At 35.7% G+C, this 25,171-nt stretch overlaps 2 protein-coding genes across 7 annotated transcripts; one reads left to right on the plus strand and one right to left on the minus strand.

Moving 5' to 3' along the window:
• Positions 1-255: 255 nt before the first annotated feature.
• PIGA (phosphatidylinositol glycan anchor biosynthesis class A) lies at positions 256-25,130 on the minus strand. Of its 5 annotated transcripts, XM_058180384.1 has the most exons (7): positions 24,675-25,130; positions 16,544-16,619; positions 14,121-14,890; positions 10,945-11,077; positions 9,241-9,373; positions 5,502-5,708; positions 256-3,926 (listed from the first exon to the last, which is right to left on the minus strand). In XM_058180384.1, exons 3-7 carry the CDS (start codon positions 14,836-14,838, stop codon positions 3,669-3,671), a joined length of 1,449 nt encoding a protein of 482 aa, XP_058036367.1. In that variant the 5' UTR covers positions 14,839-14,890; positions 16,544-16,619; positions 24,675-25,130; the 3' UTR covers positions 256-3,668. The 5 variants fall into 5 exon arrangements, with proteins under 5 accessions (XP_058036367.1, XP_058036366.1, XP_058036364.1 ...); XM_058180383.1 differs by lacking the exon at positions 24,675-25,130 and having other exon boundaries at positions 16,544-16,645; XM_058180381.1 differs by lacking the exons at positions 16,544-16,619; positions 24,675-25,130 and adding an exon at positions 15,893-16,132.
• On the plus strand, positions 16,564-23,118 carry CHST14 (carbohydrate sulfotransferase 14). 2 transcript variants are annotated; one of them, XM_058180385.1, is made up of 2 exons: positions 16,564-16,703; positions 20,251-23,118. In XM_058180385.1, the coding sequence occupies exon 2, from the start codon at positions 20,799-20,801 to the stop codon at positions 21,876-21,878; it is 1,080 nt and encodes a 359-aa protein (XP_058036368.1). In that variant the 5' UTR covers positions 16,564-16,703; positions 20,251-20,798; the 3' UTR covers positions 21,879-23,118. The 2 variants fall into 2 exon arrangements, with proteins under 2 accessions (XP_058036368.1, XP_058036369.1); XM_058180386.1 differs by having other exon boundaries at positions 16,566-16,703; positions 20,349-23,118.
• Positions 25,131-25,171: the final 41 nt, after the last annotated feature.

The following is a 25,171-nucleotide window of genomic DNA, read 5'->3' on the forward strand; positions in this document are numbered from 1 at the left end:
TTGTTCATATCACTGAAAGTTTGCAACTCAAAAGTTTGTAAGTAGAGCAATGTCTGTACTGGTAGAGTTCCCATCTGTATATCATCACTTAGTACACAATTTCAAAATTATTATTTTTTTAAACTTCTTAAATACTTCCTGTAAAGTGAAATAGTACTCAAAAATTTTCTTTAAGAGTATTGCCTAACAAATTTCCTGCAAACTACTTTTTCATGATAAATTATCTGAAAATAACCATTTACAACCATATCAACGCAGAGTATTAAATGAGTTTTATTTGTAAAGACAGAAACATGAATCTTTGACTTTATATAGTAAAACTACCTTTCATCATCATAGAATGCAGTCTTTGGTGTAAGCAAGAATACTGCTACATTCCATAATTGTTTTAAAGTCTATTACAGAATTGAAGTCCCACCTTGCAAAGATTTTAAAATCACCTTTTTGTAACTTTCAAAATAGCAATATCATATATGTAATAGAAAAAGTTGCATTAATTTTACTGTGATACATTTTAATTGATTAGCCATGATTGAGGAACTGACTATTCCATTTATGAATATTTTTCACAAATATTCATGAAAGTTTTTTTTAATAGCCAAGGAGCCATGGCTTCACACTCATTGGATTACAATAGCTTCAGTTCAAAAAAATCATAAATACATAATGTAGCCATAACAAATGGAAACAAATATAGAACATTAGGAACTATTATTTATTGTGAAACACGTACCAAATCAAAACATAAAGTCAACATTATTTTTAACATATAAATGTTTTTTTATTTTCAAATATAGCATAATTTTGGTTAGTTCTATCCTCTACAGGATTAGGAGTTGCTCATATGCAGTGGCAGATCAAAAAAATTAATAGTTTGATGCAAGAGAGATATAAGTCGAGAAAAGCGAATCACTTAACAGTGTAAGGCTATGATATTTAGACATTCAAGAAAAGTTACAAAGTATCATCAAATGCACAATTTATAGGATAGACTTTGAAGTAGTATTCTTTCAAAAGAACAAGCACCTTTAGCATATCTAATTGGTCCTTCTCCTGAAGCCCTTTATATAGATTATTCCACAGAGTTAAGTAAATCGGCAGAGTAAAGTCATATTGCACAAGAATAAATCTATTTCTATAATATTGGGGCTAGGCCAATGGAAGAATAGGCATAAGAAGCTGTAAAAATTCCTACTCTACAGATATTGTTCTCTTAAGAAAAGATACCTGAAAGTAACTGAAGACTGAAGATACAGAAGACTGATATAGAGACCATAGTAACATTGAACTTAGAGAAGAGTGCTTAGAAATTTTCTGAAAAACATTGAAATATAAATCCTAGGTAAATGGCAAAGAGCTGACATTGCGTTTGCCAACTTATGAAGTAACAATCCAAATTACTTGCCTAAATTAGTCTTCTTTTTAAAACTAACATTATGCCAAATAAATTTTCGAGTAGTTCAGGCTTATTATGATTAATATTCTTCCAAAGATTGTGTCAGTTAAGTTTACTTGCAGTAGTTTAGTTGGAGGTCCAAGAATATTGACACAAATTTTACTGCATGTCTATCATATTTAGACTCTGCATACTATACTGGCATTGGCAAGTTTGTGTTGGAAAACTGTATTTGTCCTAGATTTTCTTCCTCAAAATATTTTTAGATCTTTATAAATGATTTCAACTAAAAAGATTGGTCTCTTATTTACAAAATGTGTTTAACTCTTCTCTTTTTTTTTCAATAATGAAAAAAAAAATCTAAGTTGTACATACTTCCTCGGTGCTTTAATACAATGTGGGTGATTTTTCATTCTCAAAATAATTATTATAGGGTAATTTTCATTTTTTCTGGTGTTTGGAATAGTAGAAATATAATAGTATAAAACAGAATTGTTCAGACAAAGGTCACATATACGAAAAAACTGAAGCACCTGTTTTTACTTTAAATATGGTGATCTTGTCATGGAAGTACTGATTGGAATGAGTTGTAATACGATACCTATAAGAGAATTTTTATCTGATCTATTTTAATTTTATTTAAAAATGGAAGTAGAAGAAAAGAAAAATGAACACAATGCTGGGCCTTACTAATGTAAAAAAGGTTTTTCATTATATCTCAACTGAGTTATAAAAGTAGATTCAAAAGACCTACTCTTGGGTCTTGGAAGACCTTGGAACATTCTTCTAAAAGCTTCAAACGTATCGGCAGAGAAGAATTCAGAATATGTCAATTATACTTGTTTTCAAACTATTAAAATGATACAGGTAATCGAGTTACAAATGTAATAGAACCTGCCAATTACATACATAACCTGAGGATGCATAGGACTGAACTTGAATGTGATCACTCCCTGCTTTCATCTGTGGATTTGCGAGGTATCTCAGGGGTGGGGAAGGCCATGGGGGGGCCTAGTGCTTCTGACCACACAAGGCCTGCCCTGACCACTGAGATATCTCGTGCTTCCTGCCCGACAGGGTCACATACCATACATATATCTCGATGATCAAGGGAGCTATCTTCTCTCCAGCCTCTTCACTGTGGTTTTGCCTTGAGCAAAGGCTTGCCAAGACCTGCAGGGATGAGAGATTGTGTCCCTGTAGGCTCCAATCATCTTTGCAAAATGCCTTTGCAGTCGAAAACAAAGGCCGGGATGGGCTCCATTGTCGGTGGAAAAGGCCTTGAGGAAAGGCCTTTGCAGCTGTAAATGGAAGCCCGGAGGGATGGGTGTGCCCCTCTCGGACTCTTGTTTTTGGCGGTAAATGCTTTTTGCAAAGAAGGCAAAAGGCTTTGTAAACAGAGGGAAGGCTTTGGTACTTGAGGCCTCCATTCTCTGCAAATGCACCAAAGGCCTAAAGCACCAAAGCAAGCCAAGAAACTGAAGGCTCACTAGATCTTTGCAAGGTGAGTGCCCACAGGCCCAGTACCTGTGGAGACCCGGTCAGGGGGTTGGGATAGGCAGGGCAAATGTTACAGTGCCTCTGTGGTCATTCATAAAGGTGCTGCAACATTTGTAACTTCGGGACTGTGTCATAAGTACTTGGGGGGTTTATGTTGAAACTTCAAAAGGTCTCTAAGTGAACTGTCGTAATTTGATGATTACCTGTAGATGCCTAAACAAAGAGAACATTCATCCAACTCCCTAAGTAGTGCATTTCTCAATTTTAGTTGATCATATCAACATATTGAATTGATCACACATCTCAACAAGCAGATTTGGGATTTATATACTTAAAAGGTCAGGTTTTTTGTTGTATTATACTGGATCAGAATATATGCTGTTACTTTTCCATATAATTTTTAAGCATATTATGATGGTGCAAGAGAAATTAAAAACAGAAAAAACTCTAAAATAGACAAAATCTCTACCTACTCACCTATGTTCCCTTTATTTCCTCAGGTGATCTCTTTCATTAATAGACATGACATTCTAAGGTGTTTCAAGCTGAAATAAATGTAAACAAATTTCGCAGCATATCTTGGGAAAATGTCTTTCCTAAACCAATTCAGATTTATGCTGAGGTAGAACTTCATTTTAGTTTCTTTCCATTCATTACTGAAAGCTGTCCAATGATATATAAGCAGTTTTGCTTGATAAATGTAAATTAACAGCAAAATGCATAATAGTGAAAGATAAGTAAGGGAATGAAACTTTTTTCACTTTTAGCACCTTTAGGCGTTTGTAATGTTTTCTTTTTTATTTTTATTGTGGAAATATTTTCTAGTCCATGCTCCATTTAGGCCCGTGGCATCTATTGCAGTATCAATAAAATCATCTGGTATCAGCCATTTCAGAAATATCAGAAAAAGAAAGCTGAGCATAGCAAAAAGAGCAAAAATGCAACCAGTCACTGGGCCACAATGAGTGATAAGTCTCTCAAGTCGTTTGCCCATTGGCAATACAGTTTCCTTTGCCACTCTGTTGTATACCTGGAGGAAGACAAATACATAAATCAGGTTATTAGGTTTGTTTGCAATATGTAAATTGTATTAACTTAAAGACACTTATTCTTAATCATAAATATATTATAAATGTAACACTAGAATACGCTAGGGCAGGGCTGGGCAACTATGGCCCCTTTATGACCTATGGACTTCAACTCCCAGAATTCCTGAGCCAGCATGCTGGCTCAGGAATTCTGGGAGTTGAAGTCCATAGGTCATAAAGGGGCCATAGTTGCCCAGCCCTACGCTAGGGCATTGATGGCGAACCTTTTCGCCGTTGCATGCCAAAAGCGGGGGAAGCGCAGGGGGGTTGCATGCACGTGTGCCCAAGCCCATAATTCAATGTGCGCTGCTCCCCGCACATGCACACATGACCCCCCACGGTCCCCCCCACTTTTTACATGGGATGGCACGGTGGGCCCACTAGGCCCATTTTTCGCCCTCCCCAGGCTTTCTTGGAGCCTGGGGAGGGCAAAAACGTCCTTCCCCATCCCCCGGAGGCCCTCTGGAGGCCGGAAACTGCCTGTTTGCTGACTTCCGTTGGGACCGGAGGGTCCATTTTTCGCTCTATCCAGGCTCCATAGGCTTCCTAGGAGCCTGTGGAGGGCGAAAACGGCCATTTCCCCCTCCCGGAGGCCCTCTGGAGGCCAGAAACAGCCTGTTTTCTGACTTCCAGTGGGCCTGCGCATGCCGGAGCTGACCTAGGGCATCGCTTGCGTGCCACCGATATGGTTCTGCGTGCCACCTGTGGCACGCATGCCATAGGTTCGCCATCACGACTCTAGGGAATATCCTTTGATATATCCAAAGGAGTCAGCTAGAAGAACTATTTATTTCCCTAATTTTTCAGATATTTTCCTAGAATAATCTACAGATTCCTAAAATTTGTCATTCAAGTAATTTTATATATTTCCTATCTATAATATGATAGGATTGGCATGTAATCCAAACTGGATTATGATTATATTACAAATGTATGATTATTAAATATAATTATAGAACATAATTACATTTACAAATGAATATGGATAATGAATTAATCAGACTATGATAACTCTCTCCTCAAATCTCTGGACATAAAACCATATGTTAGGAGCAACCCATAAAAAAATAACTTTCACCGCAGCAGCCTCAACTGGTCATGGTTTTGTGCCATGTTGTTGGCTTCCAAAGATTATTTTTCCAAAGCAAAGGATTGTGGTAGAAATTTCTCCTACCCATATGCAGTAACTCCAATCTTAATAGGACAGCAAGCAGCTTTTAAAATAAATAAGATATACTGGACAGGTAGCCCACAGAAATGACACTGAATATGAAGGGATCTGCAAACTGCTGTTGGCAGAAATTTGCAATGTGAGTTAGTACACCATTAATAGGTAAGTTCCTTGTCTATACTTATTCTAGCACACCAAATTCCCTGTATGTAAGATCCTAGCTGCCCACAGGTTAAGTGCATAAAGAAAACAGTATAATTAAATTTCCACAATGAGATAAACTATTAGAAAACATGAAGATGTTTTCAAATGAATGTAGAGTTCCCAAAAAAGAAAGTTCACCCACTTTTTCAGTTCTTTTTGCAACATTTCTCCAAGTGTAGAATGTTCTAACTTTGTCATGCATAATTTCTGGAGACAATAATGATCCTGACTTCAGTTGGCTAATAGCCTTTTCCAATCCAGCACAGAGGGATTTCACTGAAGGTTCACACAAAATTATAAAATCATCTGGAAGTACTTCAGGAATCCCACCAACTCTTGTACTGACCACCTGAAACAACAAATTATTATGCTTTTGCTAAGCAATTTGTGTCCCAAAAATACAAACACCATACAGATAATATATAATTGTTTATGTTTCATAAAAAGAGGTCTATTGTTTTTCTGAATACTATACGTTTTTAATATACTCATAAAACCATTATCTCATTTCTGAACTATTTTCTAACTATAGCCAGCACTATTTTAATATTTTGTTTGTAGTAATCTTTATCCCAATAATTCTTTCTAGTATTATTCTGTTACTTGTTGTTTTGACTATATCATATTCATTCTTAAGCTGTTTACCCACTCTTTCTCTGTAAAATACATTATCTTCAATCATTTAAAAGTCCAGTGCTTCGAAAAATGTTTACAATGGGGACCTGCATTAAATAAGTCTTTGTAGATTGTCCTGCCACGCCAAAGTAGAAAAGAAAGCAATTGATTTACCATTACCATTCTTTCAAATAATACTAGTTTGTGTAGAAGTTAAGGCACCAGGCTAGAAACTGGAAGACCGTAAGTTCTAGACACACCTTAGATACAAAGTCAGCTGGGGGACCTTGAGCCATTCATTCTTAAAAAGCAGGCAATGGTAAACCATTTGCAAAAAAAAAAAGAAGCCAAGAAAAGTGCACACACACACAACATACTGAAATGGGAAAGAATACAATTGTCATATGTTCCCATTTCATTTTTTCAAAAATATTATATATATTTTACTAAAAGAAAGGTAGAAAAAATATAAAGAAGAATGTAAAGATGTGGCTTCCAATTTTCTTCACAGCAGTTATAAATGCCTATTTTTCCTTCTGTATAAAATACTTGTATTGACAGCCATAAAGCTGTTTTCATGAACAAGCTGGATTTGTACCTATTCCACATTCTCTATAAGCAGATCTAACATAATGATTTTTGAAATCTATATTGACTTTGGCATACCACAAATATCCATATAGCCAAATATCAGGTCATGTCCTTCTAACTTTTTTATTTAGTCTTTAATTTTCAACAATGCAAAACAATGAACTGCAAAATGCAATTCCAATCCACTTCTTTTCTTTGCATTTCATAACATATTTAACTCTTAGCTTTTTGCCTATCATGCAAATTTAGAGATAACTTTTAGGTCTTATTTAAATGATCTATCAGTTGTCAAAACAGGTAGTGTCTGAAACAAAACTAACATTCCAGGCAGAACATTTATTTTTATCATAGAAATTCTTCCCAATCATGACAAATTTATTTTCTTCCATATTGGCATGTCCTTTTAATTTCATTCCATATCCTACATATTTATTTTGCAATAATATACAATTAATATTTGTAATAGTGATACATAAATATTTTATTTTTTTCTCAATCTTAAAACCAATTTTCTTCATCATTTCTGTTTGATCCTTTATTTTTGTAAGCATTTCTGTCTGCTAATTCTTAATCTTAAAACCTGCTAGTATACCAAATTAGTCTGAATTACAGGCTTCCCCCATTTTTTTTATTTTGCCTTTCTTTATCCTTAATACTTAAGTCTCATTTGACTCTCCATAATTAGTCATACAATCTGTCTCATATTTGTCTTCATTTTGTCAAATCCACTCACTGTTCCTTTAATATTAAAGAAACAACATTCTACAAAAGTCTTATCTGCATGTTGATGTTAGCTCCAATAGTTTTAAAAGCACTTTTGCCAAAAATTAATCTTTCAAAACTACTGTCCCTTTTATCCATTTAAACTTTCTTACACCTTCTTACAAGCTTTACTTTTACATTATTTTTTTCATTTTTATCAGAAACTCATCAAATGATTTTCCCTTATCCTGACATTTGGAAGATCTCTCTTTAACTTTAAATTGATTGCATCCAATAGTAGTTAAGAGAATGAGGCTTTTGCAATTCTTATATTCATTAAAGGCTTCATTGCAGTTGTGAGCATGGCTGAAATCCCTTGACTTCCAACCACTCAACCTCACAATTCTTGTGGTCTCCTCATGAGTAGCAGCTGTCTGGAGTGTAAGTGAGTAAGCTCAGGGTCTCTCCTTGTCCAGAGAAAACTCCATGGCTAGAATTCAATGTCTGGCCACCAATCTCCCACTCCTTCAGAGATGTTTAGTTTGTTATTAGATCTCATTATTATGTGTTACCATTTTAGGGATATATGCTATAGAACAGGGGTCCCCAACCTTTTGGACCTCAGGGACCACTAAATTCATAATTTTAAATCCTGCGCACCACTAAATTCATAATTTTAAATTCTGTGGACCACCAATATGATCTGCCTGATGACCGGCTGGGTGGGCATGGCTAGTAGTCATGTGACTGGGTGGGTATGGCCAACTCCTCGCCTCCCCATCTGGGCTCCTTAGGGCCCCAACAAGAAGCAGTGTTGGAGCTAAGCAGCCACCAGGAAAAAGAGTTGGCAAAACAACTCAGCTCAAAATGAATCTGACCGAGGAGACAGCTCAGCAGAAGCATTTCACTGAGGACTACAAGCATAGGCTTTCCAAGTAGAGAGAAGACCTGTGGGAGTGCAAGGCCAGGTACCAGCACCTGGAGGCTCAAAGGGCTGAGATGGTTAGCCAGTTCCAGGCTATGAGGTAGTACCACTGGAACAAGGTCCTCCAGCTCTTCGCCACCAGTGATGCTTCCCTCCAGCCTTCGCCCAAAGCCCCACACCAGAAGGCTGAAGCAGACCCCAAATTGGTACTTCTGCCCCCTTCTGACCCACACAAGAAGACCCCGAAGGGGGAGACTCTCTGCAGCAACACAAACGTTCACTGCATGTATCTATCCCAGGCCTTTTGTTTGAGGATCCTTGATTTAGTGCAATATTAAAAATGCAAATAATTTTTCTGGAGACCACCAACATTTTCTCACGGACCACCAGTGGTCCATGGGCCACCAGTTGGTGACCGCTGCTATAGAAAACACTATAAATATTACTCTTCACCATTTTTTACTTAAGAGATGCTTTTAATATATACTATTTTATTTCAAACTACGGTAAATGGAAACTTTGCCCCTGATAGAGGGCTAAATTTATTTTGTTTAACTATTTGCAGACACTCTAATCAGCCAACACAGAGAAGTATACAATTTCATAACACATAATAAGGATTTAAAATACAGATTAACTTTAAAATAAATTATGTACTATAATAATAATATAAAGGATAACATGAAGAAAGGAATACTCAACAGAGCAATTTTCCTCTTCAGGAGGAAAATGATGGAGAATTGGCATGTTGAAGGGAGTAGGAGTTAATTAAGAAGTCATGTTTCTTTGGCCCCTAAAGATAGCAATTTCTAATCACACTTAAAAGCCTGCCATACTAGTTTATATCAAGCAAACAGATGTTACTGGGAGAAAGTGATAAGACTTTAAAAGTGACAATCAGCACTCTGAATTGTGCTCAGAAGCTAACTGGCAAATAATGTAGCTCTTAGAATAGAGGTGTTATATGGATTCTGTTCCTATTATTGTAGTTTTATTACATTATTAAGAAAATAGTCCATTTAATTTCTTTGAATAACAATAAGCTTACCTGTAAACCACAACTGGCAGCTTCCACAATTGCCATACAAAATGCTTCTGTGAGAGAGGTGTTAAGGAAAATATGACCTTGAACCAAGACATTTCTAACTTCCTGGTGTTCTAAAGCTCCTAGAAGACGAACTCTATAAAGTTTTGGGAAACAGGTAAAGAAAATATTGACAGAAGTGTTTTTATCAATGGAGAAAATCACAATCCAATTCAATATTTGCAACTAAACCTGAAACCAATAGAACTGGATTATGAATAAACTACTAATGCTATTGGTATCAAAGAATTTTTGAAGTCTTTAATTTCATAAGGAATGTAGCTATATCAATTCTCAATTTTCTCAACTCTTGTCTTCAAAGAAGGCTAAAATGCTAAATATTGGTTTAGCTATATTGCAACTATTCAATAGTCAAATACAGAGAAACAAAATAGTAAGTTCTAAGTTCATTCAAACATTATCTCATATGTCACTGTAGTTGTTAATATTTTTACCAATAATATTTGATTTATTTTCTAAGTAATAAATATTAGAAAAAACAATCAGGAGAAACAGCCTTCAAATTTTGTCATTTAAAATAATTTCTATTGATGCTTCATGTTTTTATTTCTGAGTTATTTATAAAGTTATTTCAGTATTAGATCTATATCCATCTGCATTTTCACACTGAAAATACAGGTAGTCCTTGACTTACAACAGTTCATTTAGTGATCGTTCAAAGTTACAACAACACTGAAAAATGTGACTTTTGGCCGTTTTTCACAGTTACGACTTGTGCAGCATCCCCATGATTATGTGATCAAAGTTCAGATGGTTGGCAACTGGTCATACTTATGACCAATGCTGCATCCAAGGTCATGAGATCACTTTTTGTGATCTTCTGACAAGCAAAGTCAATGGGGGAGCAAGTTTCACATAACAATTGTGTTACTTACTTATCAACTTATCAGCAGTGATTCACTTAATTGTGGCAAGAAAGGTAATAAAATGGGACAAAACTCACTTAACAAATGTCTCACTTAACAACAGAAATTTTGGGCTCAATGGCAGTTGTAAGTCGAGGGCTACCTGTGTTCAGAAGATATCCTCCTGAAAATGAAGATAATTTATAATGATCTAAAAAAATGAAACATGGCATGATAAACTATTCCAAATAAGCATAAGAAAACAATTAAAAAGTATCTTATGAATAACCAGAGCCAGGGTATTTAAGAATGATCCAGTTCATTTCTCTACTTTTTCCAATAAGACTTGATGTATACTGCCACCAATGAGCAGAGGTGCATGAACAGAAAACACTGAGGCATCTCCAAAGAAATATAAATTTATAAAATAATCAAACTCTTTACTATCTTATTTAAAATTTCCGCAATCAAGGTTATAATCTCAGGGCAGAATTATTGCAGAAAGCTAAAATATATTTCCAAGCTGAGTATGAAATAACAGAAAAGCACAGAGTAAATGCAACTGATATAAACTTGGTTTAGCCATAATTTCTTTTCTGTCCCATTTTTAAGTTCTTTTACTTACTAGTTCTTATACCTTTTCTACACTTTTCAAATGGAATAAAATAACATAAAGTATGCATGTGTAAATAAAACAATATTATCCATTGTGTAAAATCATCATCCTATTCCTTTCTTCATTTCCATGCTAAATCTTCAATTAACTTAGCTATATTAATTAAATGCAATGCAGAAAACATACCTATCATGTAGTTGATATCTTTCCCGTACTTCTTCTAATACAATTCTTTTTGGTCCTTCTCCTCCAACTAAGAAATGTAAATCTGGATACTTCTGACATAGCTCAGGAATTATACCACTAAGTAAATCAATACCTAAAGGAAAAATATTTATTCAGTTTTATATAAAATGATTTATTAAATAATAATTTTTCTTATGAATCATTTCACCACTTAGTTTTTAGAATTTCAAAACCAAAGTACAATTTTTCAAGTATTAGACACCTCAATAATTTACTAAACCCATATTATATTAATATTGCATGGTTTTTGAAAAAGCTACTTACAACCCTTTCTGAAAATTATGATTCTCATCACCCCTTGCAATTGTGATTACATTTTCAGTGCTTGGCAACCAGCTTGCAATTATGACCAGCTGCAATATCCTGGTGTCATGAGAGTGTAATACGGGAACTTCTGTTTTCCGACATAAAATGCTAATTAGATGTGCTGATTTGCTTAATGACTGAGATGGTTTGTTCTATAACTATCGTTAAAAAAAAAGTAAAAAAATTGAGTCAAGTAACATAGTGACCCCCTGAACTGTAACAAGGTATGAGAAAAATTCTGAGCTCAAGGGTATACACCTACTCTTTTTATAAAAAACCATCTTATTTTCAATAATAATAATAAATAAAAACCCTAAAGCCCAGATTAATGGCTGGCAATCTTTAAGGTAAAAGGTACCACTATGCCTTATATTTAAAAAGAAATAAAGCATTTATCATTTAAACACTTAAAATGTCCCGAATATCAAGAATGTCATACAAGAGGGGTTTCCAATTGATGTCGCGATGGGATCAGACACACAGGGTGGGCAGGGGTGGGATTCAAGTAATTTAACAACTGATTCTCTGCCCTAATGATTTCTTCCAACAACCAGTTTGCCAAACTGCTCAGAAAGTTAACAACTGGTTCTCCCGAAGTGGTGCGAACTGGCTGAATCCCACCACTGGGAGCGGGTCTCTTCCTGCTTGTGGATTCCGGAGGGAGCCAAAGCCGCCCTGTAGGGGCAATGAAGCAAAGAGGGGCATCCTGCAAGGTCAAGGACAGTCGCATCTCTCCTGTCTGGCCAAGGGTTCTTTTTCCTTCTCAGTCATAGCAAGAAGAAGAGGCAGCTAAAGATGGCTGCCACGAAGCTGGGACAACTGAAGAATAACTAAGATTGGTGCTGGAAAGAAGTAGATGAACGGTATTGGAACTGGGGAGAGGATTTTTCTTTTCCTCTAAATTTAACCCCAAGAAACAATCTAGACATACTTGCTCAGAACTATGTGTTAAAGCGGCATCTAAGCATTTGGGGGCATTCAGAGGAAATACCTGACCGGAAATGAAGGCATAGGAGAGTAAAATAATAGATTTTGAAATAAATAAAATAAATAAATAAAAAATTGTCTCCTAAATTTGTCCCAGTGGTACTGGGAAGGCATTTTAAATGCTCGAATTATTTACTTACAAAAATTATTCTACTTTTGTAACTATTTTATAACCAAAATGATGATCGACAATTGACTAGTAAATTGAAATTTAAGTGGAGTGCCACCTGCTGATGAAAGGAAAAAATACAAAACTGAGAATACCTATATGAAGAACAGTGAAAACGCCCATCGGATTATTTTTAGCTACCCTATGACTACTAAGACCCAAATATGAAAATGAGGAAGGTATTCAATTAAAGAGACACTTGAATGTTATACTAGAAGATTGAATTTGTAAAGGAGACATAAAGGGGTTTTGATAATCCCTGGGACTACTTAAATGGAACTGTTAACCTATGGGACATAAAGAACAGGGACTAGTGCACTCCTTGAAGGATAATTTAAAGACTGAATAAATAGTTTTTGGACTGCTTGATACAAATTGAATTTTTAAAAATAAAACAAGATACTTAAGAAGGAAGAAATGAGTGGAATTTTGAAGATGGATTTACTTTTTCAAAATACAAAAGACATCATGGAGAAAGGATTTAAGGAGATTATAGAAAAAATGGAAATATCATATGAGGGATGATGAGCAAGGACCAAGACGCCCAGGAAAGGGAGGAGTCAACAGAAGAATGAAAGAAAAAGACAAAGAGGAGACAACAATGAAAATAATAGTGATTGATGAATTAAACCAGGGGGAAAATATATTAAGAGAGTGGGAAGATTATGTCTGAAAGGAAGATAGAGGGCTGGGTAGAAATGTTAGAAATTAGGCAGTGGATGAGGGTAGAGGTGAGAGGAATACCTAAGATTGAACATCCAAGAAGCAGACAGAGACAGAGACAACGATTTAAGAGAGGAATTTGGGAGACAAGTCAAAAAAAAAAAGCATAGCAATTAAAGTATTGAAGTGGGCAAGAAATAGATGATGGATGATTTCTCTTTTTTGTTGTTCTGAGTTGTTTTTCCTTTTCTCTCGCTCTCTTTTCCTTCCCACCCCCCCTTTTTTAGGTAGATGACATGATTAGAAGTTAGGAAAGAAAGAAAAAGTCTCTTAATAAAGGGTGATATGATTAAAAGCTAGAATAAGTGACAGAAATAATAGATGAGAGAATATTAGTGTATACATTTTTATATCATAAAATGAAAGTAACAAAAGAAAACATGAAATAATTGAACAATAATAGACTATAACTAGTGTGTGTATTATTATTAGAAATACATAAACAGATTGAATATAATGATTATAATTAACCTGATTAGTTTTATTTGTATTAGAATGTATGACACCCAGGTGCAACACTGTTCACACATTGATTTGATACCTTTATAAAAAAATTAAAAAACTTGATTTTAAATAAAAGAATGCCATGCAAGAGATAATTTTAATTTTGGAAGTTAGTGGTTACCTTTTAATTATTTGGGATGTCATGTTGCCAATACCTCTACTTTCCTCCCTCCCTCTCCCTCAAGTTGATTTCAGTTCATCCAGTTTATAGATTCAATCCATGTCACAGTAATATTAATTCAGAATTAAATTACATCGTCATGGGTCTAAAATCAAGTTCGGACAAGGCAGAAACATTTTAGGGCTTTAAGAAATTGCTCCTTATATCATGCAAAATGTTTAATTATATATGCAAAATCAGTAATTTCTGATCCATACACATTTTAAAAAAACATTTAAATACATCTTACCCTTCCAACCTTATTACCTTTTCTATATACAAGTCTGCTAACCACAACAATAGTTATTGTGTTGTTGTCACGTTTAGATGCATCTGGAGTGAAGTCAGTAGGATCAACAGCATTAGGGATGACAGAAACTATTTCTGGATTAAGTGCTGCTCTTAATACAGTATTCTCTTTGCTTGTGTAAGAAACACATATTATGTGGTTTGTATCACATAGTGATACAGTCAAGAGTTTATTTGTAAGCACCGAACTGACATCAGCAAATCCAAAAAGTGAATGATCTGTAAAAATTGTCCGTAGCTGCATTGTCTTAGCATGAAACAGTGCATCATGAGCCAAAGAAGAAAATGAACTATGTGCATGGACAATTGTGATTCCTTCTCGAATAAATATGTACCTGAGCAGAGGCAGACTGTGAAAAAGAGTAGTGGCTGTAGATTGGTTGTACATTACTCTTAATGGTAAATAGTAGACTTTTAATCCATTGGTGAGGTATCGAATACCTTTGCGATCATAATAAGCATGAGTGACTACAATAACTTTGTGTCCTCTTTCAATTAGGCACTGTGACAACTGGTAAATATGGCTTTCCACTCCACCCATGTTTGGGTAAAAAAAGTCAGACACCATACATATTCTATGAACTTGACTGGCACATGCCGGAGAGTTATGAGAATTCATAGTTGAAATGATGGAAGAGAGAAGCTGTTCTTGAGTTCCTTCTCTTCTACAGGCCATATTAGTTAATCATTAGTCCACGTAAACACCATTCACTTTGAAAAGGAAATTCCTAGATGTAGAAAAATGCACACATTAAGACAAGAAGTGTTTCGCTATAGGAATTATCATTTTGAAAGGAATAACATCTTATAATGCAATCCTACACATAATTACACAATCAAGTACAGGTAGTTCCCGAGTTACAACAGTTCATTTAGTGATTGTTTGAAGTTACAACGGCACTGAAAAAAGTTGACTAATGACTATTTTTCACACTTACACCCATTGCAGCATTCCCATGGTCTTATGAACAAAATTCAGATGCTTGGCAGTTGGTTCATTCTTATGACATTTGCTGTGTCCCAGGTCATGTGATCACCTTTTGAAACCTTTGGACAAGCAAAATCAATGGGGAAGCCTGATTCACTTATGGACCATGTTACTAAATTATCAGCTGCAGTGATTCATTTAACAACTGTGGCAAGAAAAATCCTAAAACGGGGCAAAATTCACTTAACAAATGTCTCACTTAGCAATAGAAATGCTGGGCTCAATTGCGGGTCATAAGTCGAGGACTACTTGTACAGTCATATCTGCAAGTATGATAGGGGTTGCTGGAATACAATTAATAACTTTTCTATCTTCTGCTGAAAATCATACACCCATGAACTAAAACGAAGCTGTAGAAGCACTGTATTCAATGTGGCTTATTCAGATAGGGTTACCCAAATTAAGGCAGGCCTCTGGAGGTGATGATAAAACTTGATCACGAAACTGGATCACTATATTTTAGACTAGATTCTAGAACACTGGCCAAGCCCGATCATGATGTGTTCACCATGCTTGCTAACCTCAAAAAAGAATGAAAGAAAGAAATGGGTAAAGGTATGTATGTACCTTGTACCTTGTACAACAAAGGCAATGTATGAACGGCTCCACAGAACAGCGCCACTATTAACTCTCGTGGAATCCCGGTTTCGTCAGCGAAACGATCCCCCCTTCAAGACTAGCACGGAAGAAATCCCCTTGAGTTCCCCTGTCCCAATCAGAAACGGAATGAAAAGGCGCATACCGTTCTTGCCCACCACCGAGTCGTTTCAACAGAAAACAAAACTCCGGGCGATGCAAACCACTCCTATGGCGACAGCTACAACCTTTGTCAGTCACTCACATACAATTACGTCCTGACATTTCTAAACCCAATCAAAGTCCACAACGCAATTCAGGAGTCACTGTAGGCGGGAATTTTCGGAGTCAGGCGCTTTTTTTTTTCCCCCCCTCCTCTCAGAGTTAACACCTCAACCAACCGACTGTCCCACCTCCCACTTGCCCTTCGTGAGTGGTCTTCGCAGCACGCGCAAAAAGTAACCAGTCATAAGCCTCTGCTGGATCACGTGGGCAATGAAAACCAATCTTTGAGAAGATGTTTTGGAAGGAATCTTTGGTATGTAATTATCGCCATTGGCTGACCGGGATTTTTCTTAACACGCCAAAGGAACGTCCTTTTCTTATTGGAGGTGTAGCATTCCAGCATAGATCAACGTTCTTAAAGAGGTTGTTTCTCTTTATCCTTCCTTGCTCTTTTCCTATCAAATTGCAATCTAAAACTTTTTATTCTACCCAGATTTCACCTTTCTATGGTATTAACCCTTAATTAGCCTGAAGAAAAAAGTCCTGTCGCTTGCTGGGAAATCTGATATGATTGTTTTGATTTTTCTCTTGCCTTTTTAGCAGCACCCGGATGTGGCATCCTGTAGAAAGGGTGGGTCGACTTGAATAGCCAGTTTCTGCGGTCTGTCCTACAGAAGAAAAAGGAATAAAGAGGCTGATAGCTGAGGAGCTTTAAAAGCTCAATTTGTTTAAGGAAGAGACAGGAACTAAAGGTAATAAAAAGGTGTATTGTCGTAAAGTTCTAAATCCAAATTGAGAAATGGTTCCCGACAATACATGCAGGCTTATTTGTGTATTAATGAAGAATTGTGTTTAGCAATTTTTAAAATTCATTTCAGTTCCATGTTGAACTTTAAAAAATAACAATAGGAATGCTATTTTCTGCTTTAGCATGAAAGGAACATTGCAGTTATTATTCTTTAATGTTGGTAAAATGGAATGATTTTGTTTGCATCTTTGGCACATGATAATTTGTGGATTATACTTTTTTTTTTGATAAATTGCATAATTTTTAGTTTTGTGTCTTGAGAATCTCCCTGCTTACAGGAAAGGACTCCTGTATTATGAAAAGAGGAACAAAAGATATGGGTGTCAGACTTCACCAATCCAATATTGGAACTTAGACCCAGAGATGTAAGGATATTGCATTTGATAAGATAGTTGTTTTACAGATATTAGAAATTCTGTTAGTACAAAGAAAGCAACTGTAAACTAATAGTCATATAGACATACTTAAGGTAAAGTTTTAACTATTTCCAACCCACATGGGCAGTCAGAAGGGAAGAAGAGGGGAATCTCTTCAGTGTTACTATTATTGGTTTTAGAATAAATGCTTATGACCTCATCCAAACCACTTATTATACCAGGACCAGGCTACAGAACTCTTGACTTAGTTATTTAATTTATATGCTTCCCATCTCAGTCAAGCAACTCTGAGTGACTTCACACTACAAAAGTTGGGATGGCAGAGGTACTAAATGAGGAACTTCCTTTCTTCATTAAAAAAAAAAACCTTTTTCAATATATAGTGAAATCATATAGTGAAATCGGGTAGTAGTCTTTCTCCGTTTTGTGCCAGTTAGCTAAATAGACAAAACAGACTTGTTCAAAAATATGGTAGAGTCTCCATTTCAGGAGCAAGGTATTCTGTAGCTTTAATTTTCCTTTGGCTGGAGCACAGCCATGATGGATATATACAATGTATACATATTATGAGGACAAGATATAAGCGGATTTTTTCTTACCAAAAGAACTTTCCAAAAAGTATACAATCTATTTTCTTTCTAGATTTCCCTCAAGCAATTTCCCCAGTTGACTATGGTAATTTTTATAAACATGATGATAAACCCTACAAATATATTCTTCAGCAAATTATTATCTTAAACAACCTTGCTAGTTTGTGTTGCTTTTCAAAATTCTTAAGCTGTTTCTTTAACATTCAAATAACATTCAAATACCTATTTGATCACCTTGCAGTCCAAGGGACTCGCAGGAGTCTTCTCTAGCACCATAGTTCAAAGGCTCAATTCTTTGCCGCTCAGCCTTTTTTATGGTCCAGCTTTCACAGCCATACATTGCAACTGGGAAAACCATAGCCTTGAGTATACACACTTTTGTTGGCAAGGTGATGTCTCTGCTTTTTAGTAAGCTGTCTAGATTTGCCATAGCTTTCCTCCCCAGGAGTAAGTGTCTTTTAATTTCTTGGCTGCAGTCCCCATCTGCAGTGATCTTGGAGCCCAGGAAAATAAAATCTGTTACTACCTCCATTTCTTCCCCATCTATTTGCCAGGAATTGAGAGGGTCGGATGCCATGATCTTAGTTTTCTTAATGCTGAATTTCAAGCCAACTTTTGCCCTCTCCTTCTTTACCTGCATGAAGAGGCTCTTTAGTTCCTCTTCACTTTCTGCCATTAAAGTGGTATCATCTGCATATCTGAGGTTGTTGAGATTTCTCCCAGCAATCTTAATTTTAGCTTTTGATTCATCTAGCCCCGCCTTTCTCATGATGTGCTCTGCATATAAGATAAATAGGCAGGGCGACAGTATACAGTCTTGCCAGACTCCTTTCCCAATTTTGAACCAATCAGTGGTTCTGTGTCCAGTTCTCACTGTTGCTTCTTGACCCGCGTATAAGTTTCTCACAAGACAAATAAAATGTACTCCCATCTCTTTAAGAACTTGCCACAATTTGTTGTGATCCACACAATCAAAGGCTTTAGCATAGTCAATGAATATTTTTGTGGAACTCCCTAGCTTTCACCATGCTACAGTGTATGTTGGCAATTTGATCTCTAGTTCCTCTGCTGCTTCGAAATCCTGCCTGTACTTCTGGTAGTTCTTGTTGCACATACTGCTGGAGCCTACCTGGTAGTCTTTTAAGCATAACCTTACTAGCATATGAAATAAGTGCAATGGTGCGATAGTTTGAACATTCTTTGGCATTGCCTTTCTTTGGGATTGGAATGTAAACTGACCTTTTCCAATCCTGTGACCACTGTTGAGTTTTCCAAATTTGCTGGCAAATTGTTTTATAGCACTTTTACTACATCATCTTTTAAGTTTTTGAATAGTTCAGCTGGAATACTGTCACTTCCACTAGCTTTGTTGTTGCTCAGATTTCCTAAGGCCCATTTGACTTCACAATCTAGGATGCCTGGCTAGAGGTCAGTGACCACCCTAGGGATATTAATAAGGAATAGTCTTAGATAATCCAGAACTTCTTTCTGCCCAGATAGTTAAAAGTCTTTTGTGCTTTTTATTTATTTTTCTGAAAGCCAGCAATACAGACTGGATAATAGTATAATTATATAAAATATTCAAATTCTTGTAATAGTTTTTTCCACCGAGTAGTGCCCTGCAAATTTTATCTCCAAACATTTATAGAGTATGTTCAGAAGTGTGTTACTATAGAAATGCCAAGAATTGAAGTTGTTGTTTTATTATGCCTGTTATTATCAGCAGCCTATAGTCTCAAGATTCTCCACTGTAGCTTTTTTTTTTTTTTGGTAACTTCTTTATCCAGCTGCTTCCCATGTGTTTGATTCTTTCTGTTCTCTTTGCCGCTTAGCACTTTATTCTTGCCATTTTCATATCCTGACAAAACAAGAATACAAGAAAAATAGAATTTCACCAGCATTCAGGCAGATTGTTCAAAAGGTTTCCACAAGAATACTGTTCCATGCTCTTTTCAGCAGACTAATGATGCAGTCACTCCCAGGTCTATGGAGTATCCAAGGATGTTGAAATGCTCCAATATTCTTGTTTTTGGTCCTAATTTAAAACTTAATTATTCATTAATTCTTTTGCTAAAAGTTTGTCCCATTTGTCCTATGTGAACACTGCTTGCTGGTTATGTTAGATAAATTATAATGGTATATTTCCAAATGTTTATTTGGAAGTCAGTGAAATCCATTCATTTACATCCTACTTAATTGTCCCATTAGCAGCAAGCTACCATCATATAAACATAGGCATGTTGTCACCAAAACATGGGTGGTGTTAGCATTGAATTTGGATAGATTAGGCTGAGGATAACTTGTCTGCATTAAGAAATACTCATTTAAAAGTGACCTCTTGTTCCTTCCTCCCGCTTGCAAAAAAGAGTTGCATACTTTCTGGTATGCAAATTGTCCCCATTTATGATTGTATTTCTCTGTTATGAATTTTCTTTATGAAATTGTGGATATTGTGCTGAGATTACATTACAGTTTTTTTGATCTTTGCCTCTTTCTCTCTCTGCCATCTCACTCTGCTGCCCAGAGGGATTCTACAGGCAAGCATATGAAAGGAGGGAGGCAGTTTTTTGAGTTTTAAGTTATCTTTTGCCTGCTCACTCGTTCTCTGAATATTCTCCCCAGGAAGTCTGCAAATGCAGCAGCTACGAGACAAAGAGGAGGGGTAAATGAGGCTCCAATTGCAGGAATAGGCCCTCCCTGCCAAGCCGTCACTGCCGGCAGCCGCCCTTCCTGGTTTTACAAAAAAATTAGCCCATCCAATCCTTTTAAGCAGCTGTCCTGCAGGAGCAAAGAAAGAAGCCTGGAATCTCCCATTTTCTTTCTTTTGTCTCATGGAATATGCCAGCTCACCAACTTTGGGGCCCTACTGCTGCTTCATGAAAGACATCTGTTGAACTGAACTGGGACAGACTAATTAAGGCAGCTGCCAACAGCACTATTATTGTTATAAAGCCAGGGCTCTTTATCTCCAATCCATCCAAAGCACCATCAGTGGCAATAGCATAGTCAGCTTCAAATTTCTGCTGCCACCACCTGAGATTCCAGGTCATATTTCCACAGTCCGTTTCTTTAATGACAAGAGCTAAAGAGATGGGGGTGTCTTCGGTGCGTCGGATGACCTTGTCTGTCAAGAATCGCTCTCGTGGTACCAGTAACTCTATGCTGCTGCCTTCCATGTTGATGTTTGGTGTAATTGTGGCATCTAGTGGCCTACTCCTCATGATTGAGAAGGGAATTTTGGCTGAGATGAAGCCTCCACCCCTCCATCCCTCTGCTAAAGAAATGTTTTGGAGAACTGGCAATAGGAGAACAGCAGGAGATATGGATTATCAAGTGCTGCAGGACATCCGAAATAGGACAATCCATACCATTTGCAGACAAAAAAACATGCCTCGCACCATTTGGGACCTATCAGCAGGCCAGAGGAGAACAGTGCTCAAACATATCCTGGTTAGTGACAAACATCGCTTTTTATACTGTTATGTTCCCAAAGTGGCTTGTTCCAACTGGAAACGAATTTTGAAAGTTTTAGATGGTGCGTTGGAGAATGTAGATGTTAAACTTAAGATGGATCATAAAAAAGATTTAGTTTTTTTAAATGACATGAAACCAGATGAGATTCGTTATCGATTAAATCACTATTTCAAATTTTTGTTTGTCAGAGACCCAATGGAAAGACTTTTGTCTGCTTATAGGAATAAATTCGGTGAAATTAAAGAATATCAGTTAAAATATGGTATAGAAATAGTCAAAAGGTATCGGAAAAACCCCGGAAAAAGCATGGGTGATGATGTCACCTTTTCTGAATTTCTCCGGTATCTCATAGATGAAGACATAGAAAAAATGAATGAACATTGGATGCCAATTTACAATCTGTGTCAACCCTGTGCTATAAAGTATGATTTCATAGGTTCCTATGGGAGACTTGAAGAAGATGCCAATTTTGTTCTTGAAAGGATACAAGCACCATCCTTTATACATTTCCCAGAAAGGCAAGCATGGTATAAGCCTGTAAGTCCGGAAATTCTGCATTATTACATGTGTAATACTCCAAGAGAACTTATAAAAGAGCTATTACCAAAATATATTCTGGATTTCTCTTTATTTGCATATTCCCTTCCAAATGTTACTAATCAGTTTTGCCGACAATGAAAATTTGTTTTGTGAAGCAAACAGTATCCTATGCAATTTTTCTAATTTTGTGGTTTACTTTTAATACTTTTGATAACATCAATTTACTATACATGCTATCTTTTAATAGCTTTAGAAACAAGGCATTTTTGTAATTGGAAAATAGCAACTGTAGGACAGTAAGTTTTAAGAAGTTTGTAATAGCAGGGGGGACATAAAGCAATAGCAAAACCTAGGCTTGTACAGAGAAATCAGAAAAACCTGCTGAGTGTGCACCATTTCACTTTTACTAATACAAATGTGAAGGCAGCCGTTTCGCACAATATTGCATTAAAATACAATGACATAGTGCTTTTAAGATAGCTAATGTAGCTACTAAGGCAGATAGCAGCCCTAATATTTTTGAAAGCAAGTCACATCCTGTTTTTAGACATACTTCCATATAACAAGCAGATGATCAGGATTTAAACTAAATACAATTTATGTAATGGCTTAAAATATTTATCAAAGCTTATATGAGCACTGAAATATAGGAAAGGCCATTAATAAAGCTGGTTGATATGATCAGCAAAATTTAATTATCTAAAATGGTTCACAATGTTTTGAAGGGAAGGGTAGGAAGGGTGAAGGTATGAGTTCGTATATGCAATTCAAATGTGTAACCTATATGTACTTTATGTTCCCATAATGGACATTGTATTTTTCTTACTATGATAGTTTTGTAGGCTATCATGACTTTATTTCCTTATTGAATGTAAAGTTGTTTGTGCTTTATTTGTGAAAGAAAATATCTTTTGTAATCTTATCTCAGGATTTACTTCTTGTAAATTGTTACGATTTTAGCAGCCTGATTATTCAGATCATCTGTTAAATCATTTGTTAAATTCTGATTATCTACCTGAATTGTTTATGATCATTTCATTCCCTAGAAAGAATAAAGCAATTTACCTTTGCACATGACTTTGCACGTTGGACAGGTATGTGTATCACTGAACTGCTTTTACCACAGAAACAAATCTAATGTCAGATACAATAGTAGAGGATACTGTACAATATAATATTCAATATTTTGTGTATAGACTAGAGGACTCCCTTCTTTTGCTTCAAACATGAAAAAGTCTTAAGATTAACAAACTCAATAGCTTTAATTTTCAGATGATTATACTTTTTCCATTTAAAAAAAGTGTATTTACTTGGAATTGTATTTTGCCTTTTACTATGAATTTTTAAAGTAAAAAAATAAAAAAACCTATCATTATAATTTGAAAGGATTCTTCTAATCTTTTACCTAGTTGTGTTTAGATACTGTGATCAGAAGATAAATAAGCTATGTGTTGAAATGGGTGCGGAATATGTCTAGTTCACTGAACCATTGGTGGTTTACAGCATAAGTCCACCCATGTCTTAAATCCTTGGGGAAAGGTATCACTTATTATCCATGCACAACTGAGAAAAGCTGTGAAAACTGAAAACAATTTAAAAAGTGACAAAACAGAACACTGATTTGATCCCGCAAGATTTGTATGCTCCAGTTTTCTTTGATTACACAATGTCATCTCTCAAGGCTTCAGAAATTGCCTTTCCTATAGTAGTGCCTATCTTTTAGAATGAGGTACTCCCTGAAATTTTGATGGAACTCATTCTTCAATTGTTTAGAAGAGCCATTAAGAGCTGCAAGGTATGCTTGCCACCCTTTTAAAAGTTTTATTGTAATTTAATTGTGAAATAAATTGTTTCAACTTCTACCCTCAAAACACTATAGGGCACTGCACACCAGAACAACTGGACACAAGGAGTTTTTTCCCAAATGCCATCACTCTGCTAAACAATTCCCACTGTCAAACTATTTACTAAGGCTGTATTACTATTATTCTCACCCTTCCTATTGCCTATCTCCTCCTACTTATGACTATAACCTTGTTGCTTGTATCTACGATTTATATTGTTTTGTTTCCTAGTATGATTGGATTCCTTATTTAGTAACCTATGACTATCACTAAGCGTTGTATCTTATGATTCTTGATGAATGTATTTTTATGTACACTGAGAGCATATGCACCAAAGAGAAATTCTTTGTGTCCAATCCCACTTGACCAATAAAGAATTCTATCCTATCCCATCGTATCCTGTTGGTAAAAGTTCCCCTCGCACATATGTGCTAGTCATTCCCATCCCTAGAGGGCAGTGCACATCTCCGTTTCAAAGCCGAAGAGCCAGTGCTGTCCGAAGAAGTCTATTCTATTCTAAATGCTGAGTCTCTTTGGGAATCAGAGGGTATGTAAAATAAATAAATAAAAAGGCTTTCATATCATCTTCTCTTCACACTATTGATCATATTACCTATATATTGCCATTAGGATCATAAGTAGCATAGCTGAATTCCAATTGTGGACATGATCAGATAGATGCTTTATGTTTTTTGAAATCATTTGAATGCATTAAACTAGCCCACATTCTATAAAATGGGTACTTTATAGTTTTTGTAAACATTAATTTATGCTCCAATTACCTGATAAAACAAAGGACAATCCTTAAAATCAAATAAGATATTGTCTCCATCATAGTAAATTATTTTTAACGGATAGTTTCATATCTTTAATTATGATCATTATAAGCTTGATCTGGGTGAGTTACAAACTACATAAATAAAACATGTTCAAATAAATAATATTGTCTACAAAAGAGAATATTTATATAAATAATACTGAGCAAAGGCCATAAACAGCAGATCTGAACTTTGTGAGGCAGTGATGAAATTGGGAAATTTGTGTAAAATATATTGTATATAAACAGTCAAAAGATAACTTGGTAACTTACCTTTTAAATAACAATTCAGCTCAGATAGGAAACCTAGGAAGAAACATTTCAAATTATTCAAGGAGATACCACCTTAATGACCTGGCTAATATGAGTGAGGGTTAATAATTCACTTATACTTTTCAAGACTGTATTTTACTAACATTCAGTATACCATATTTAAATCTGTATATTTCCTACAGTCTTGAATTTGTCTAGCTGTATGGGGCTTCACAAATATATAAACTTTACAGTAAACATAATAATAGCAGATGTAATAAATTATCAATCACTGTGCATAAACTTGGGTAAAGTAAAAAATCAGTAACCTTGTCTCCAACTTGTATCTTAAAATATTTTTAGCCTATTTATGCAAAATGAGAATACATGCTTTTGAAAACATGTTTCTATATGTGTCTTTGTCACAATTTCAGAATCTTAAAACTAAAAGCTATTTTGCAACCAGCATCCAGGTGGTTTGTGTACTAATGCAGAAATTCAGATAGAACACTTTTTAA

Source organism: Ahaetulla prasina, chromosome 4 (genome assembly GCF_028640845.1).
Source record: "Ahaetulla prasina isolate Xishuangbanna chromosome 4, ASM2864084v1, whole genome shotgun sequence".
NCBI lineage: Eukaryota > Metazoa > Chordata > Lepidosauria > Squamata > Colubridae > Ahaetulla > Ahaetulla prasina.